General features: G+C 36.5%; 1 protein-coding gene across 1 annotated transcript; it reads right to left on the bottom strand.

Moving 5' to 3' along the window:
- Positions 1–339: 339 nt before the first annotated feature.
- On the bottom strand, positions 340–14,379 carry LOC138338450 (uncharacterized). Its single transcript, XM_069289414.1, has 3 exons — positions 13,960–14,379; positions 1,355–1,464; positions 340–967 (listed from the first exon to the last, which is right to left on the bottom strand). The coding sequence occupies exons 1-3, from the start codon at positions 14,377–14,379 to the stop codon at positions 340–342; spliced, it is 1,158 nt and encodes a 385-aa protein (XP_069145515.1).
- Between the last annotated feature and the right edge of the window lie 6,329 nt (positions 14,380–20,708).

Raw genomic sequence — 20,708 nt, 5'->3', positions numbered from 1 at the left:
GTATGCCTACATAGGTAATTCAATACTCCTCATTGATGAATATTTGATTCACATATTAACATGATGGTGCACATCCTTGAAACCTACTAGTATGTTCACACTAAGGAACTCTTCGTAAACTAGTCTCATCAAAGCATACAACATAAGTAAACATGTAAGTCATATAAATCAGCAACCAACATGATGACTCAAACATATTAACCTCATATTAGTGCATAATCACCATACACAGTCAAATACAAGAAAGACTATTTAAGGCTACGCACCCGAGACTTCACTAGAGGTGCCTTCCCCTGCACCCCTAGACTTGAGTGCGAATAATCATTACCTCCTTGAAGCCTATTCACTTGGACAATTACGTTGAAATCTCTCCTTCCCTTTTTCTTGACTTCTCCTATTCGAACAATCCTTTACCACGTGACCCGGTTTTCCACAACTGTAACAAGCGTTAGTGCCCAACATACACTCTCCTCCATGTAGTTTGCCACACTTCCTGCAAGGTGGTCTCTCCTGAGGTGTATCTACTTCATTGTTTCTCTTAACTCTAGACTCGGGATTCCTATCATAGCGATCATTGGATGAACTTGACTCTCCTTGGTGGGAAAGTACCTTCTTAAACCTGGGCTTACCCCTGATTTCAGTACTACTCTTCCTTGAAAAATTCTCCTTGGCTTGCCTTGACCTATTCCCTGCCCTAGTGTGCTTCCTCTTTCTGCTTTCCTCCACTTGCTGGAAATGGACCATAAGCCTGGAAAGGTCCATGCTGTCATGCAGCATAGCTGCCCTACACTCCTCCTCGAGATCCTCAATAATCCCTATCAAGAATCTACTCATCTCGTCTCTGCTGTTAGACACAAGAGAAGTGGCATACCTGGATAATTTCACAAACTTCAGGGAATACTCCCTGAGTGTCATCGATCCCTGTTTAAGGTTGATAAACTCCTCAACCTTCGCCTCCCTCATATCCCTGGGGAAGAATCTCTCCATGAAAGCTTTCTTAAACAACTACCAAGTGATTGGAACTCCGCCCAAAGCTCGGCTATCCTGCCACATCTCGCACCAAGTCTGTGCAACATCCTTGAGTTGATAGGAAGCCAACTCTGCTTTCTCAGTATCTATGGCCCCCATAGCCACCAAGATCTTATGCACCTCGTCCAAAAACTCCTGGGGGGTCCACTGAAGTCTTAGACCTTATGAAAATTGGAGGATTCATCCTCGTGAAGTCTCTTAGCCTGTCAGCCATGGTACGAACCAGTGGGTTCTCCCTCTGAACATTTTGCCGGTTGACTTGGTCAGTCATGGACTTAGCATGCATAGTGATGGCCTGTTCCATATGGTCCAGAGATGCACTCACCTCAGCACCGGCATGGCTACTCCTTCAGCTTGAGCCTGGGGTGGAACTTGATTGTCCCTAACAACTGCTCCTCCTCTCCTCTGAGCAATTGCTCGCCTAGTGTTCATTCTCTGAAAACAAAAAGGGTTTATGTTAGACACTCTCATAAGACCAAGAAAATCAAACATTAGGAAAGGCACGATAAGATCAGAAGAAGGGAAATTTTTACTATGCATCATGCAGTCTCTAATTCAGGATAGTGGTGCACTTCACTACCATAACTTAGAAACTACTCAATGTGGTTGATGTAAACTTGTTACCCTTGGAATTTAACCTAGTGCTCTGATACTAACTTTTTCACGACCGGAATGTAGACCCCATACGATACCGGCATCGTTGACCTCTCAGAGGTCGTAAACAAGCCTACATACGTCATTCTTACGTCATCTAGGTTAATTTTAGCGGAAGATTTGAACTTTTTGGTTTCGTATTTCATACTAAAAATTTTAAACTTATCATAGGCGTTCACAAATAAATCATCTAAAATAGAGATAATCAAATGAAAGAAATAGTTCATAATTGCATTAAAAGTATTCTTGCCAAAACGAAACCAATTTAAAGTCTGAAATGAAAGTGGAAAGAAACACTAGTGGAACATGATTCACTAGCTAAAACCTACATATAATCTAGATAATAATGGTAGACATCCTCGAACGCATGAGGTCCTACCAAGTCCGGATGAAAGCTCCACGTCCGGATAGCTACAACGTCAAACTGTAGGCTCTAGCGTCCACCTTTGCCTGCAGCTAAAATTGTAGAATTATATGGGATTAGTACACACTTGTACTAAGTATGGGTATATGCAAGCACACACAAAGGACATGCATTATTAAGAAAATCTCTTTCCTAACAACATGATTATGGAAAGTCAAGTCAGTGGACTTGCCAAATTGGGATTAGAAAAGTTAGTGAGCTTTCCAAATTTGGATTAGGAAAGTGAGTGAGCTTTTCAAATTTGGATTAGGAAAGTCATGCCATGAGAGTAACATGCATAATCATACTTATCATATTGCACACAACACATAACATCTTGCACATAGCACATAACATATTGCATATAGCACATAACATTTTTCATATCATTCGTTCATATGCCATGAGACCTTGGAATCATGGACTTTACATCAAGACTTCCCAAAATGAGGGGTCAACATATGGGACCTCAACTAGGGAGCCTTCTTTAGCAAACACAGAGTCTTCTTCATTCATTCATACGTTCTTCATTTCATTTCATTCATAGGCTAGTGTGAACGCCAGTTATACTTAGGATTAGGGCTTTGTATCAGCCGGTTCGGTGCGGTTTTGAAGTTTATCGGGTTGACTTATTGGTTATCTATTTGTAGAGATGCTAAAACGTTATAGAACCATTAAGATATTAGTTTATCGATTATTGGTTTATCGATTTATGATCAATATCGGTCGGTTATCAGTTTAACCGATAAGATTTGACACAAAAGATAAAACATTAAAAATCACTTAGAAACAAGGTGACTAACAAAATAAACCATGCACTTGAGTTCACAAGTTACATCTTGCTCATAGGCAAACACTTTTACATTGTATAATAATCACGTATTTGAGACAACCAAAAATAAAAGTAGGAAATTAAACTCTAAGTCGAGTACTTTATATACAAATGGTATAAATATTATTATTTAATTTACGATCGGGTTATCGGTTAACCTGTCCGTTAAGAATTGATAACCCGATAACAAAAAAAAATCAAAACCTTCATCAAAACCACTAAACCAATAACCCAATAACATAAACCAATAACTTTTTATCGGTTTGACTTATCGATTTTGATTCTATTTTGAACATCCCTACCTAGGATGTAGTTTAAGAGTTTCATCGGGTTTGCTATACAATGATCAAGAATGACCTAGTGTCATTACTTGAGCTTAGCTCGCCTCTTGATTATCTTATCCTAACACCTTTGGTATCATTCATTTCATTAGGTGCATCATTTGATGCTGGCCTTATTCATTCATGGGAAACTTTAACTTTAACCGACATTGATCATTTGAGAATGATGACATCCAATGTCTCCCCCACACCGAAAAGAGGTGGAGTCACCAGCCAAAGTGACCCAAAACATGCTAGCATACATGAGAATTGAACCCCGCCAGATCCCTATATTGGCAGTATAGGTTCGAAGACTAGGAGATATAAGGAGACCCATACCCGGCATGCCGGACAGTCTCATCTCATGAGAGTTACGTGAACCTCTGCCCTTCCCGAAAGAAGGCATCACTGCTCATAGCTAGTCTATCGGTACTCAGTATAAAGTTCCATTACATTCAACTCATACGTCATGGAAGCTGGATTTTAGTATGAGGGCATCATAGCTCAATAGATGATTTCTCATATCATCATTAGTATTAAGTGTATTAATCTCAAAAGTTTCATTAGAGTGTTCATAGAGACTAGTCTCTTTATTAACTTTACACTCTCATAGGTGAGTACATTTTGGTAACTTTTACTTAGGCTCATTTGAGATTGCTCTCATATTTTACAATAGCCTCATATCATGTTTTTGCCACATTCATTAACATAAGCACATTTGCTCTTCATAATTACTTACCCTTTTTTACGTGAATGTTCATTTCATCATATGCCAATGCACTTGGCCATTTAGTGTGTCTCACACTCTTAGTTAACCCTTCTAAGGTTTCATCATTTCATCATTTCATTGTTCATTACATCATTTCATTGTTCATTTCATCATGTGCCAATCCACTTGGCCATTTAGTGTGTTTTACACTCTTACTTAACCCTTCTAGGGTTACATCATTTCATTACATACATCCTAGGTTCACTTATTTTTAAACGTATGCTAGACTTATGTGTCTATACATACAAGACATAAAGCTTCGTTCGTAGTTCGTTTAAGTGATTCATATTTTCCTAAGGTTATGTGGTATAACACTTATGCATCTTGTATGTATGCAAAAATTAAACCATCTAACATGGTGGAAATTTTAATCACATTTGCAGCCTGCTTTCTTAAACATTTATACGTAATTTCATAGGGTAATTTGTAGATCATTTAATACGTTCTTAGGTGCATTTTTCAAGGATTCCTTTAGCCAAGATATTATCACTCAAATTAGGCACATTTCAACTCATATGAACATCATGAATTACATAATCATTTGTACATGAAATACAACCACAACATCACATTTTTAAAGCCTTAACCCGAGGCACATAGATACGGTTCACATTCCACACACACGTACACATAATTTCGAAAAAATATCAAATGAAGTCACATAATTCCGAACATACATATAAACACATAATCATCATGAAAACACGTTTCATCCCTAGTTTTTCTACCAGCAAACATAACCAACCTATGATTCAATGGGAGCTAGTGATTGGGACATGCAACGGAGAAACCCTAGTTTTTGGAATAGATTCGTCAGAACTTTGGTCTCTTTGGAAAGCGACCAAGAGAGAAGAGAACACATACCTTTTTGTCGTTAAACCCTCGACTTGCTGCCCAAAAACATCACTCAAGATCACGTCTAAATCCCCTCAAAGTCAACACCAACTCGACGGACTAAGTTCTCTTTGCCTATGTGATTGATTTCGTTTGTTTTCTTATATTTTTGTTCTGAATTCTTAAAGTGTTAAGAACTTTGATTTACCTACTGTTTTTTGAAGTTATTTGGCAGAGAGAATCGTGAGTGAGAGTGATAGAGACGTGAGAGAGAGAGATGAGCATGGGAGAGAAGATTTTTCTTAGGATTCATAGTCTAGTTTAGGACTTAGTCAATTAAGGTTTTTATTAAAGTATTAAAAATTTGATTTCCTTTTATTTTAAATAAACTAATAAATAATAAGTATAAATTAATTACATTAACTTACCAACTTAAATTGAAAATAACTAATTCATTTCTTCCACCTAGGTTCAAACCCGAGTGTAGCAAGACTACACTTCAAGAGCCAATTTTCGGCCTTCTCTCCCCAAAATGCCCCTCCACCTTATTAATTGAATAATTAGTTATATATTTAGGGTAATTATGATACTACCCTTATCTTGGAACTTTAATGACCAACAATTAGATTTCTTAATTAAATATTGAGAACTAGCCAATTTATCCTTTGCGAGTCATTTTTTTTATCATCCTAAAAAGACCATTTTACCCCTAGACCCTCCAAAACCTAAGAATTTTCCTTTTTAAGGTCGGTAAAGACTCATTCAAGTAAATTTTTGTATTCGAGAGCCATACATGGTTGGACCCAACCTTTTCTAGCTCCAATGACTTCCCAAGTTAGTGGGCTTGGCAGTAGCAAGAGTTTAGAGGTGTGGTTCTACGCGCATCAATCTGTGTGAACCTGGTCTAATCATAGGCATTCTAGACACATTAAGCATTACTTAGCATATTCATTTGTAGGGTTTTTACACTTAGTAAACTCATAAAGAGACTACAAGCCTGTTATTTACTTCATACATCAATATTACAAGTACAATCAACTACATACACAAGTAGGACCTCATCATATAGACACATTAGGACTCATACTATGCATATTAACATAAAATTAGGTCAATACAATAATTTCATGCATCTAAGACATATACATATAGAACACCTTCCTAGAACTCCCTTGAAGAGCTACTTATGCAATGCATAGGTAAAGTCTCATACACTCACCTACACTAAGCAACTTCCCTTGGGTTGTCCTAGTTAGGGTCCATTACTTTACTTCCATTGTCCATTTTACATTAGGGAACCTATATATTTACCGACAATTAGACCATTGTCACATCCGGGTTTACCCCTAGACGTAACCGACATCATCATCCTCTTTAAGGACTAAGACAAGCCTCTTAGTCTTACATTATTGCATTCATCGATTGAAAATATGGAAGAATTTAAAACTTTTCAACTACTTCTAATCGGAGGTTTACATAGACCTCTACATACACATAATGATAATAATATCGAGTAAACATAGATTCGTTCGTTTAAGAAGATTACATAGTCTTCTAATTTTATTTCACACAGTTATGTAGTAAAGAAAGTAGAGTCACAAATCCGTTTAATCTCATAAACCATCTAAACGAGACAATAACATTGGGCATATCCCTACATCAATAAAAGTAAGCCACATATACGCTTTATACAATTTTATCTCAATTAGGAAATAGAGTCAATACAATAGTTGTAGTAACTAAGTAACTTCGCAAAGAGAATATTTGCATCGTCCTCGGGGAAATTGAGGACCTACCACTTGGATGATAGAATATCCAAGTCTTCCTTGAAATCACCTCAAATCAACTTCAACGAACGGAACCTAAAACGTTTGGTAAAAAGGGAGAAAATGGGGTTAGTACGCCACATGTACTAAGAATGAGGCCATATGCACAAATACCAACAAAGTATGATAGAAAGGGCATTTAATGAAATCATGTTATTTAAGACAATCCATTGAACATACCAAACAAATTAATACCATATGCATGTTATCATACTTTAACCCATAATCTCATGTAGATCTATCATCACATAATAATATCACGAATATGAATAAGAGTAAACCACGTAAATAGCAAAGCAAACCAACCAACTATAATCCTTAAGAAGCCACAAGTGCAATGACCAAGCAAAGCCCAATAATCCTACTTGATCAAGTAACCCACCAAAGATCATAATTAGCAATTCACTTCACATATGTAGTTTTCCATCTCATATATTATTATTTCTTTAACAATGATAACAAATTTCATAGTCATAAGCATCTTATTCAACGTATAAATTCATTTACAATATATCGTCATGTATATACATAGTATTAAGTTCTCAAAGCTTCTATCAAGGCAAACTAGTGCAAGGCATAGGTAGAGTCCTATACCCCTACCTAAGCAAAAGTCAAACCACTCAAGTCACTTCAATTAGTCTATAATTCATTCAATCATTTTAGTTTAGGTAACTCTTGCCTTAACCTACATAGACCACATGAGCTAACGTGGAATCCGATGTCATAAAGCCTTACACCGATGGAAGGTTGTCTACCATCAAAGGTAGAACCTAACATAAATGTAGATATCTAGGTGGATCCAGTAGCTAGTTCCTATGGTGGAAACATAGTTTATGGATCTTGGGGGATAAATCATGGAAATATCAACTCTAACCCTACCTTGGGTCATGAGGCTATCCACCCCGTGAGAACTGTAGTGAACACTATCGTTCTTATATAAGAAGATGTCACCCCTCACATGCAAGCTCACTCGGTGCTAAGCTATATCCCTTTATTGAAATGCCTTTAGTCTTGTTGAAAGCATAACTTAGTTTAGGTAATAGGGTCTAACCCTTGTATAATCATCATCATCAATGTGTCAATAAGAATTGTATGAGTTTAAGTTCTTTCATAACAATCCATATAAGTGAGGTTAACTTTTTAGCATTTCATTACATATTAAGGCACATTGATAGTTTTCACCATCCTTATAGAACATATACCTTAATCTACCTCGCAATATAGTGAAGATATTTCAATTCAACATCATACCACCCTATAATCTTAAGATAAGACATACTCCAATGTAATATCATATCTTATTACAATTAATCACAATTGGAAGTAAAGATAGAGATTCTAAGACTTACCAAGTCTTCTTCATAGTCTATCATCAAGGTCTTACCATCAACCCATATCTCAACCCAACTTGGGGAGTAACATCATAGTGCAATGATAATCAATAGATAACAAGGACAATTGCATCTCTATAACACAATTCATCTTTAAATCACAACTTGAGACAAGATACATAGGCTAATTTCACATTATAACTCATAACCTAATTACATCTCAAGAACTAGAATGATAGGCCTATAATTCATCTTAATTCAACCATAATAGCACCATAGAATAGTAATCTAATCAGCAATCAACTCAATTGAATGATCAACGTAAAACATAAGTCAAGATCACTACCTAGGGTTAGGGATAGAGGATCGTGTTCTTCAATTTAACCAAAACATAAAAAATTATCATAAACAAGTTGAATTACATGTAAATATACTCAATATGACCCTAATAGTTCACTAACAACTCAATCTATAACTTTAATCTTGTAATTGAATGAAACTCATAGGAAAACTCAACTTTTTGAAATCCATTTTGAAGGAACCCTTTGAGGAAATGATATCAAAGGTGAATAGAACCCATACCTTAATGTTTCTCAAATTTGATGAAGAATCCACTCTTTTCTATCCCCCAAACCGTAGTTCTTTCTAGCTTTCAATGGTGTGTTCTTGTAGAGAGAGAAATAAGATAGAAGGAAGAGAATTTATTTTGAGAGGTTGCTTTAGGTTAATGAGGGTTAATGGTATTTATAGAGGGGCTTAATAAACTTAATTAGTTTCCCTTTAATCACTAACTTACCCCTAAACAACTTAATTAATTAAATAAAATCATTAAAATTTCATCATTGAAATTCAACCCTCACCGAAGAGACCCCATCCGCGGTCCTTCGGTGGGTCGATGGACACCCCCCCTCCGTCTTGCACTTCTGTTGTCTCTATCAATGACTTTGCAGGCGAGGCTTCCTCCAATTTTTCTAAGTATGGAATGACGGTTGAATCGACATCCTAGCATGCCTTTTCGTCAAGTGTAACAGTAGGTAGGCAAACAAGGGTCTTGACAAATCTTTCTAAGTGTGGGATGACGGTAGCCTTCGACGCCTCGTCGAGCCACTTACGAACCGTCGTCTGCCCCATCGTTGCACACTGTCAGTCAGTGCTGCATGAAACTGCAAGGGTTCTCCTCGAGGGACATTGGTTGGTCCTTGGGGAGTCGTACCCAGACGTTCCAATCATGAAACAACTCAAACACCCATTAGTTACCTTTACACCAATTTTCACACATTTTAGACTCCTAAAAGTTAGTAAAAAGGCTAAGGCACACTAACATCTCTTTAAACCAACTTCCCAGACATTTTGGTTCTTAAACCTTCTAAATTATCTATATTCATTAAAAATGGACTTGGAAACAATGTTTGGACTGTATGACACCTATGTTAGGCTTTTCCATGAGTCTTGGATTTTAAAGGTGTTACATTATCCCCCCTTACGGACATTCGTCCCCGCATGACACTAAAAATCTTTTAAAGTAAGGAATAGACCCTAGACTAGCAGCATAACCAATCCACAATATCAATTTAACGTAAATCAAATCACCTCAACAAGGCAAATATAAAAACTCATATTACCACACCTAAGGCTTGAAACACTTTATTATGAGACATTTCCTTCTCACAACATTTATGAGCTCAACATACATCATATGAGTCAATTAGCACAAAGTTTGATTTAACAACATGCTACCTATCGTTTCATGAAAACTCACAATATCATAATGCAAAACATAACTCAAAGTAAGCAAAAAGAAAAATTTCAAGTTTTTAATAGCAATACTAGTGACTTCACTGTAAGACTTACTGTGAACGTTTAAAAAAAATGTCATTTTTGTAATATTTCCCTAAAAAATCAAGAAACACAAATCTTTGTCATAATTATATAATTAAAAAGAATGGCTAACCTTAATTCTCAAAAAGATGAGGATAATGGGATTTCATATCGGCGTCGGCCTCCCATGTAGCACCCTCAACTAAATGATTTTTCCATAACACTTTCACAAAAATCACCTCTTTATTCCTCAACTTGTTGACTTGCCTATCAAGAATTTTAACCAGGACTTCCTCATAAGATAGGTTATCCTTGACACCAAGACCCTCAATAGGAACAATGGACTCGGGATTATCGATATACTTTTTCAACATAGAAACATAGAAAATTGGATGAACCCAAGCCAATTCATTAGGAAGTTTCAATTCATAGGCAACCTTACCAACCCTTTGCAACATTTCATAGGGACCCACATATGAGGACTCAATTTCCCTTTCTTGTCAAACCTAACCACCCCCTTTCATTGGTGAATTTTTTAAATACACCTTATCACCTTCTTCAAACTCCAATTCCCTTCTCCTATTATCGGCATAATACTTTTGACGACTATAGACAATTTGTCACCGGTTCCTTATGATATGAACCTTTTCCAAAGTCTTATAAATCAAGTTAGGACAAAGAATCGATGGCTCACTAACTTTAAACCACCATGTAGGAGAATTACACTTCCTACCATACAAGGCTTCATAGGGAGCGATGGAAATGGATGTATGAAAGTTATTGTTATAAAAAAAACTCCACCAATGGCAAGTGCTTATCCCAACTTTCTTTAAAATCAATAATTCAAGATCTAAGCATATGTTCAAGGGTTTGAATAGTACAATCCGCTTGACCGTCTGTTTGAGGATGACAAGCGGTACTCAACTTCACCCTAGTGCCCAAACCTTCTTGGAATGAACTCCAAAATCTAGATGTGAATTGTGTAACCCGATCGAAAATGATGGATAATGGAATACCATGACGACACATAATCTCATCTATAAAGATCTATCTTCCGCTAAATATGTGGACTTGACGGGAATAAAATGAGCGGACTTAGTCAATCTATCCACAATCACCCATATAGAATCATATGACTTTTGAGTTCGAGGTAACCTTACTACAAAGTCCATATTAATGTCTTCCCACTTCCAAGTAGGAATTTGGATCTCTTGTAGTAGGCCTCCCGGATTTTGATGTTCCGCCTTCACATGTTGGTAATTTTGACACTTCGCAACAAATTCTGCTATGTCCTTCTTCAAGACTTCCCCCCAATATACCTCCTGAAGGTCATGGCACATCTTAGTCGAACCCAGATGAATGAAGTAGCGGGATCTATGGGCTTTTTCAAGGATCCGATCCCTCAACCCATCAACAGCGGGAACACATAATCTCCCTTGATATCTCAAAACACCATCCCCCCATAAGGAGAAAGACTCATTCAAATTGCTAAGAACCAATTCTTTCAAATCCATCAAGGCTAAGTCAAGGTGTTGCTTGGACTTCACCTCAATCACTAATGATGACTTGGAGTTATGATAAACTATGATACCCCCATCCGGAGCACTCTCCAACCTCACCCCCAGCCTAGCCAACCTATGCACTTCCCTTGCTAGGTCCTTTTTGTCTTTATCAAGATGGTATAGACTACCCATAGTCATCCGACTTAGGGCATCCACAACTACATTAGCCTTGCCGGGGTGATAAAGAACACTCATATCATAATCTTTCAACAACTCGAGCCACCTTATTTGTCGGAGATTCCTTTTGGGTAAACACATATTGGAGACTCTTATTATCGGTAAAAACATCCACATGAACCCCATACAGATAATGCCTCCAAATTTTCAAAGCAAACACCACGTCCGCTAATTCAAGGTCATGAGTGGGGTAATTCTTCTTATGTACCTTTAGTTGCCTTAAAGCATAGACAATCACCTTCCCATTATGTATAAGAACACATCCCAAACCTACGCGGGATGCATACAATACACAACGAACCCCTTAGAACCTTTTGATAAAGTCAACATCGAAGCAGAAGTAAGCCTATCTTTCAATAATTGAAAACTCTTCTCACAAGACTTTGAACACTCAAACTTTTACACTTTTGAGTCAATGTGGTCAAAGGAGATGCTATGGATTAAAAGCCTTCCACGAACCTTATATAATAGCCCGAATAGACCCAAGAAAATCCTAATGTATGTCGGAGTAAAAGGTATAGAATAATTTCTCACCGCATCTGTCTTCCTTGGGTCTACCTCAACTCCTTCTCTAGAGATGATGTGCATAAGAAACGACACCGATCTCAACCAAATCTCACATTTGCTATGGTTGGCAAAATTGATGCTCTTTAATGGTTTGCAATACTATCCTTAGATGACCCATATGATCAACCTCATTCTTCGAATACACTAACGTATCATCAATAAACACAATAACGAATGAATCAAGATAGTTTCAAAACACCTTATTCATTAGGTCCATAAACACTATGGAGCATCTGTGTGGTCAAGTGACATAACCACAAACTCATAGTATCCATACCAAGTTCGAAAGGCCATCTTTGGAATATCTTCATTCTTCACCCTTAGCTGGTGATACCCCAACCTCAAATAAATTTTTGAGAAATAGCTCGCTCCTTGGAGTTGGTAAAATAAATCATTACTCTGCGGAAGAGGATACTTGTTCTTATTAGTAACCTTGTTAAGTTGGCGGTAATTAATACACATTCTTAAAGACCCATCTTTCTTCTTCACGAACTAGACCGGAGCACCCTATGGAGAAATGCTAGGTCTTATAAAGCCCTTGTCTAGCAAATCATTAAGTTGTGCCTTCAACTCCTTCAATTCGGCCGGAGTCATTTGATAAAGAGGAATAAATATATGGTTTGTTTACGGTAGAAAATTGATACCAAAATCAATTTCCCATTCAGGAGGAATACTGGGAAGGTTATTAGGAAAGACATTTGGATATTCACTCACCACGGGGACCGACTCAATAGAAGGAGTTTCCGAATCCAATTCTTGGACTCTTAAAATGTGATAAAGACATCCCTTTGAGATTATTTTGCATGCTTTTAGACAAGATACGAAGCGACCTCTAGGAATAGAATTTCCACTCAATAACGGGTTCATTTTGGAAACTAACCTCACAACTCTAGTCCTACAATCAATAAAAGCGAAACTAGCATGCAACCAATCCATACCCAAAATGACATCAAAATCAAGCATATCTAGTTCAACTAGATCTACAAAAGAAACTCTATTGAGCAATGAAATATGGACAATTGACTCACTTACCGGAGTAGATACCACAAAAGGTTCATGCAAAACATCGGGTAAAGTATCAAACTTTTTAGCTACTAGTGGAGTAACAAAAGACAAAGTAGAACCCGAATCAAGCAAAGCATGCACATCAATATCAAAGATTCATAACATACCGGTCATCATATTGGGAGAGGCCTCTTGGTCATCTCTAGTACGAAAAGCATAGAAACGGTTCTTTGTGGGATCATCACTAGAACCACTGGCTGTCCACCCTTCTCTTTCCCCTTAGCATTAGGACAATCTCCCACTTAGTGACCAATCTTTCCACAACCAAAGCATTTGTCCTACCCAAGGGGGCAAGCACCAAAGTATTTCTTTCCACATTCCTTGCAAGGTGGCTTCTCATTAGACGAATTTCCACTCTTTCCTTTTTGAAATCTTGGCCTAGGGTCATTCTCCTCCCTAGCCTTGGGAAATTTGAATGGAACTTTATTTTGAGAACCTCTTCTTAATCTAGGCTTGTCTTGAATTCCAAGCCTATCTTTAGTAGCTCCACCCTAAAAAAACCTTGTATTTTTTGATTCCCTATCGTTCCTTTTTGCTCTAGCCTCCTCAATCCTTTTAGCATGCACCATAAGATGACCAATATTCATGTCGGCATGTAACATCACCGAATGACACTTTTCTTATAAGTCATCAATACACTCGTCACAAATCAACTCATCTAGTCTCTAGGATCGGAGACCAAGGAAGGAGCATATTTAGCCAACTGAATGAAATTCAAAGAGTAATCATGAACACTCATACCTCCTTGGTGGAGGTTGATGAATTCGAAAACCTTAGATTCTCTCATATCTCTAGGGAAGAACCGATCAAGGAAATCCCGCTTGAAGATCTCCCAAGTCACCATCCCACCTTGAAGTGTCCTATTACCTCTCCATTGCACATGCCAAGTCTGATCCACATCCTTGAGTTGGTATGAGGTCAACTCGGCATTCTCATTAGAAGATAACCCCATAACACATATTATATTATAGACCTCATCAATGAATTCTTGAGGGTCTTCATCAACCTTAGAACCATATAAGATAAAAAGATTCGCCAGTGTGAAATCCCTAAGTCGAGAAGCTATTGTTTTCTCATGAACCCTTGGTGCAACATCCCGATTGGCTTGGGCAGTCATAGCTTGAGCTTGAACCGTTACGGCTTGTGCTTGTGTAGTCATGGATTGCTCCATTTGAGTAAGAATCGACCTCATCTCTTCGAAACTGTCATAGATGGAGGGTTAGCCGGAGCTTGATCAACATTAGCATTTTCCTGTAGTTGAGGGAGTTTCTTATCATGGGGAGGATCTCCCACATTAGAAACTTCCTCCTCAAGTCTTCGAGCTGCATTCCTTCGAGTGTTCATGCTTCCTATAATCATAACAATATGATTAGATGCAAAATCACACCATAAGTATACTCTATTGGAATGATATAAGATTTCCAAGAAAGAGTGTGATTCCTAAGCATCATATAGGTTCCTACTCATAAGTGTGGCACGCTTAACAATTATGAATACAAACCTACATAGATGTGGTTGAGAGAGACATCAACATCAAGGATATTCAAACTCAGGCTCTGATATCAAGTTTTTCACATCCGGGTTTACCCTCTAGATGTAAGAGACGTTGTCGTTATCTTTGAGGACTAAGACAAGCCTCTTAGTCTTACATCATTGCATTCATTGATTAAAAAAATGAAAGAATATAAAACTTTTCAACTACTTCTAATCGAAGGTTTACATAGACCTCTATATATACATAATCATAATAATATCGAGTATACATAGAATCGTTCTTATAAGAAGATTACATAGTCTTCTACTTTTATTTCACACACTTATACTGTAAAGAAAGTAGAGTCATAAATCTGTCTCATCTCATAAAGCAGCGAAACGAGGAAAATAACATTGGGAATAGCCCTACATGAATAAAAGTAAGCTGCATATAGAGTGTTTTTTGTATCAATGAAAACAATTTCTGGAAAATGTTTTTCAATTTTCTCATGTTTGGTTGGGATAAAAGTTTTGGAAAATGTTTTCCAAATCAACTCATTTTCCTCAAAATTAAGGAAAATGACTTTCCTTAAAAAATTAAGGAAAACATTTTCCAAAACTTCCCTCCAATTTCAAATTGCATTTTTTTTTTAAAAACATCAATTCTAAAAAAATATATCAATTTCAAAATTTTATTTGTTTACCTGATCCCTCCCCTCACCCACCCCAAACCTCTAAAATATTAATTTCATTCATAAATCAAACACATGGAAAATATTTTCTACTTACCAACCAAACATGAGAATATAAGTCCAAAATCATCTTGTTTTCCAGGAAAATATTTTCTAGGAAAGTTTTTTCAATGAAAAACATTTCCTTCATTCCAAACACACCCATAGGCTTTATACAAATTTATCTCAATTAGGAAATAGAGTGAATACAAAAGCTGTGGTAACTAAATAACTTCGCAAAAAGAATAGTGGCATCGTCCTCGGGGAAAATGAGGACCTACCACTTGGATGATAGAATATCCAAGTCTTCCTTCAAATCACCTCAAATCAACTTCAACGACTGGAACCTAAAATGTTTGGGAAAAAGGGAGAAAATGGAATCCGTATGCCACATGCACTAAATATGAGACCATATGAACAAATATTAACAAAGTATGCTGGAAAGGGACATTTAATGAAATCATGTTATTCAAGCCAATCCTTTCAACATAATAAACAAATTAATATCATATGCACGTCATCGTACTTAAATCCATAATCTCATGTAACTCTATCGTCACGTAATAATATCACGAACATGAATAAGAGTAAACCACGTAAATATCAAAGCAAACAAACCAACTATAATCCTTAAGAAGCCACAAGTGCAATGACCAAGCAAAGCCCCATAATCCTACTTGATTAAGTAACCCACCAAAGATCATAATTAGCCATTCACTTCACATAGCATAGTCTTTCAGCTCATATATTATTCCTTCTTTAACAATGATAATAAATTTCATATTCATAAGCATCTTATTCAACATATAAAGTCATTTACATTATATTGTCATGTATATACATAATATTAACTTCTCAAAGCTTCTATCAAGGAAAATTAGTGCAAGGTATAGGTAAAGTCCCATACCCCTACGTAAGCTAAAATCAAACCACTCAAGTCACTTCAATTAGTCTATAATTCATTCATTCATTTTAGTTTAGGGAACTCTTGCCTTAACCGACATAGACCACATGAGCTAGTCAAATCCCGTGTCGTGAAACCTTACACCGATGGAAGGTGGTCTACCGGTCAAGGTAGAACCTAACATAAACGTAGCTATCTAGATGGATCCACTAGCTAGTTCCTATGGTGGCAACATAGTTTATGGAGCTTGGGGGATAAATCATGGAAACATCAACTCTACACCCTACCTTGGGTCATGAGACTATCCACCCCATGAGAATCATAGTGAACCCTACCTTCCTTATATAAAAAGATGTCACCCCCTAACATACAGGCTCACTCAGTGCTAAGCTAGGTCCCTTTATTGAAATGCCTTAGTTTTGTTGAAATCATAACTTAGTTTAGGTCATAGGGTCTAACCCTTGTATAATCATCATCGTATATAGCTCAATAAGAATTGTATGAGTTTAAGTCCTTTCATCATAATCCATATAAGTGAGGTTAACACTTTAGCAGTCATAACATATTAAGGCACATTGATAGTTTTCACATCCTTATAGCACAAACACCTCAATCTACCTCACAATATAGTCAAGACATTTTAATTTAACGTCATACCACCCATAATCTTAATATAAGGCATACTCTAATGAAATATCATGGCTTAACAACAACTAATCATAATTGGAAGTAAAGATAGAGATTCTAAGACTTACCAAGTCTTCCTCATAGTCTGTCATCAAGGTCTTACCATCAACCCATTTCTCAAGCCAACTTGGGGAGTAATATCATAGCGCAATGATAATCAATAGAATAACAAGGACAATTGCATCTCTATAACACAATTCATCTTTAAATCACAACTTGAGACAAGATACATAGGCTTATATCACATTATAATTCATAACCTAATTACATCTCAAGAACTAGAATGATAGGCCTATAATTCATCTTAATTCAACCATAATAGCACAATAGAATAGTAATCTACTCAACAATCAACTCAATTGAATGATCAACATACAACATAAATCAAGATCACTACCTAGAGTTAGGAATAGAGAATCATGTTCTTCCATTTAACCAAAACATCAACAATTATCATAAAAAAGTTTAATTACATGTAAATCTACTCTATATAACCCTAAGAATTCACTAACAACTCAATCCATAAGTTTAATTTCGTAATTGAATGAAACCCATAAGAAAACACAACTTTTTGAAATCCATTTTGAAGGAACCCTTTAAGGAAAGGATCTCAAAGGTGAATAGAACCCATACCTTAATGTTTCTCAGCAATTTTATGAAGAATCCACCCTTTTCCATCCCCCAAACCCTAGTTCTTGCTAGCCTTCAATACTGGGTTCTTGTAGAGAGAGAAATAAGAGAGAAGGAAGAGAGTTTATTTTGAGAGTTAGCTTTAGGTTAATGAGGGTTAAGGGTATTTATAGAGGGGCTTAATTAACTTAATTAGTTTCCCTTTAATAACTAAATAAACCCTAAACCAATTAATTAATTCAATGAAATCATTAAAATTTCATCAGTTAAATTCGACACTCACCGACAAGACCTCATCGACGGTTCGTCGGTGGGTCGACGGACACCCCCTTCTGTCCTGTACTTCCGTCGTCTCTATCAAAGAATTTCCAGGCAAGGATTCCTCCAATTTTTCTAAGTATGGGATTACGATGGCCTCGATGCCCCGTCAAACCAATGATGCCCCGTCGTGCCTTTTCGTCGAGTGTAACAACAGCTAGGCAAACAAGGGCCTTCACAAATCTTTCTAAGTGTGGGACGATGATGGCCTTCGATGCCCCGTCGAGCCACTTATGAACCGTCGTCTGCCCCATTGTTGCACACTTCCAGTCAGTGCTGCATCAAACTGTAGGGATTCTTCTGGAGGGACCTTGGTTGGTCCTTAGGGAGTCCTACCCAGATGTTCCAATCATGAAATAACTCAAACACCCATTAGATACCTTTTCACCCATTTTCATACATTTTCGACTCCTAAAAGTTAGTAAAAAGGCTAAGGCACACTAACATCTCTTTAAACCAACTTCCCGGACATTTTGGTTCTTAAACCTTCTAAATGAACTATATTAATTAAAAATGGACTTAGAAAAAATATTTATACTTTATGACACCTATGTTAGGCTTTTCCATGAGTCTTGGATTTTCAAGGTGTTAAAACCATGTAATCCAAACATGGAATTTGGTGTCATACCCTCACACCAAAAGAGAGTATCTTACTTGCCAAGGTAAGACATGAATATCATGCTAGCATATTAGGTAATATCAATTGCTAGATCCTATGTGGCAATATAGTTATGGAAACATTGAGGTATATATGGAAAGCCTATTTATTCCTATTGGACATTGTATTTGTCAAACTCGTGAGGACTATGGTGACCAAGCTTTCCCACATTCGGAAAGGGCATCGCTCATCATCATGTTCACTCAGTGCTAAGCTAAATTTCCTTTATTAAAAAATCTTTATTTACTTTACTTCATAAAAATGGCTTTAGGAGGTTTAACTTCTCGTATGCTTAGATCATAGGTTATAGATGAGAATGTCCTTTTATCAACCTAAATCACGTGAGAAAACCTTTCACATGGACAGAGAATATTCAAGCATAATCTAGTTTAGAGTACAATTGAGAATACCTTTCAAGAGACCCCCTCTCAGATTATCATACATGCATCATAGATATTATTTCATGTATGTGTATGTGTACATATATGTGACAAAGCCTTTCACATAAACACTCTTGACCCACACATGTTCACACTTCATTTTGTTTCATGCATAAGTGTATAGGTGTACCTATACGAGCAACCCTTCAATATATACACATTTAGACACTACACAGATTCATACTTCATCATATCATATTCTTTAATGTTCATATATTAATCATGCATTCATGTTCATGTACATGGAGAGTCAACCTAGGAACTATGCTATCAAGGCACACATGTGCAATGCATAGACAAGGTCCCATACCCTTGTTCATACTAGTACACCTATAAAGTCATCCCAGTTAAGATACAATATTATAATTTCATGATCATATTCTTCTCATACATAGTAGCAGACATTAAGTGGATATGAGAACTATAATTTCATTTGCTATCTTGAGTCTATCCTACTTTTAGTCATGCATGAAGTGTGTGTGCACATTGGATAACATGATCACATAATGGCAACAATCCTAACATTGAGGCAGCCACCTTACAAATGTCAAAATACACATTCAATTCCCTTAAACCATAGACCACTCACATATAGAGTAATAGGAACTATATACCACACACAACAACATTATAAAATAGGAGACAAGACATCTTCATTTTGAATCTAGACTTCTAATCATGCTAAAGAACACACATTTATGTAGGGGTTCATAGGTAGGGTTCATTCATCAATATACTTTATCAATGATAAACATGTAGACCACATAACCTTAACAACCTTATTCACATATAGAAAACATAATCAATACACCTAGAACATGATACTAGATTATAATACCAAGCAAACAACCTCATGTGTGTGGTCATCATAATCAAACTTCACCAAAAATTAATTTGACTTCAAGGTCATGATCATAACATAAATATATATATATATGGAAAGGTAAGCACCACCACCATAACTGGACCATAACAATCAGTGTCATTCAAGGAAATTCTACTACCATATGCTAGGAATTAGGATGAACTCGCCAATTATCCAAGCTTGGATCACTATTGATCAATTCCCAACAATTAATCATCAATTGACATAACGGAATATAGAACTAAGCAATTCATTACAAATTAAACATAATTCAATCATAATCTAATCAAGATCAAAAGACCGACATTTATCTTGAGAATTTGGGAGGATCATGGGTTCATCATGAAATTGGATTGAAATTCATCTTTAAAACAATAGGTAATCATCAATTTATCATAAACATGATTTTGAAATCAATTTGATAAAGATCTATGGCTAGATTGAAAGATAAAAATTTTGATCATGAAATCTTCTTTGAAAACCTTTGAAGGAACTCCTTAGATGAATGGATCACTAAGGATGAAGGATAACCATAACTTATTGATTGAAGACCCATGAGAAATTGGACAAGAAACCATAGAAATTCATCTCCTAGCTTGAACTTGAGTTTTGGTCTCCAATGGAGGTTTGAGAGAATTTAGAAGAGAAGAGAGCTTTTGGAATTTTTATTTCTTGTTGGGTATTGTAGTTTTGGCTTAGGAAATGGTTTAAATAAGTCCTAGAATTTTTAACCGGCTCCAAATTACCTAAAATACACCCACACTTTTTTGGAGTTGTAGACATGTCAAACTTAACTTTTATTTTCAAAATCTTCG

Source organism: Solanum lycopersicum, chromosome 9 (assembly GCF_036512215.1).
Source record: "Solanum lycopersicum chromosome 9, SLM_r2.1".
NCBI classification, from domain to species: domain Eukaryota; kingdom Viridiplantae; phylum Streptophyta; class Magnoliopsida; order Solanales; family Solanaceae; genus Solanum; species Solanum lycopersicum.
This window is presented reverse-complemented; position numbering and strand designations above follow the sequence as displayed.

Coding starts and splice junctions, on each gene's coding strand:
- LOC138338450 (XM_069289414.1), bottom strand. CDS start 14,379: ATGAGGTCGATTCTTACTCAAATGGAGCAATCCATGACTACACAAGCA. Junction 1,465..13,959: donor GAGATATGAGAGAATCTAAG/GTTTTCGAATTC, acceptor TTTTGTTTTCAG/AGAATGAACACTAGGCGAGC. Junction 968..1,354: donor GTAGCCATGCCGGTGCTGAG/GTGAGTGCATCT, acceptor ATTCTTCCCCAG/GGATATGAGGGAGGCGAAGG.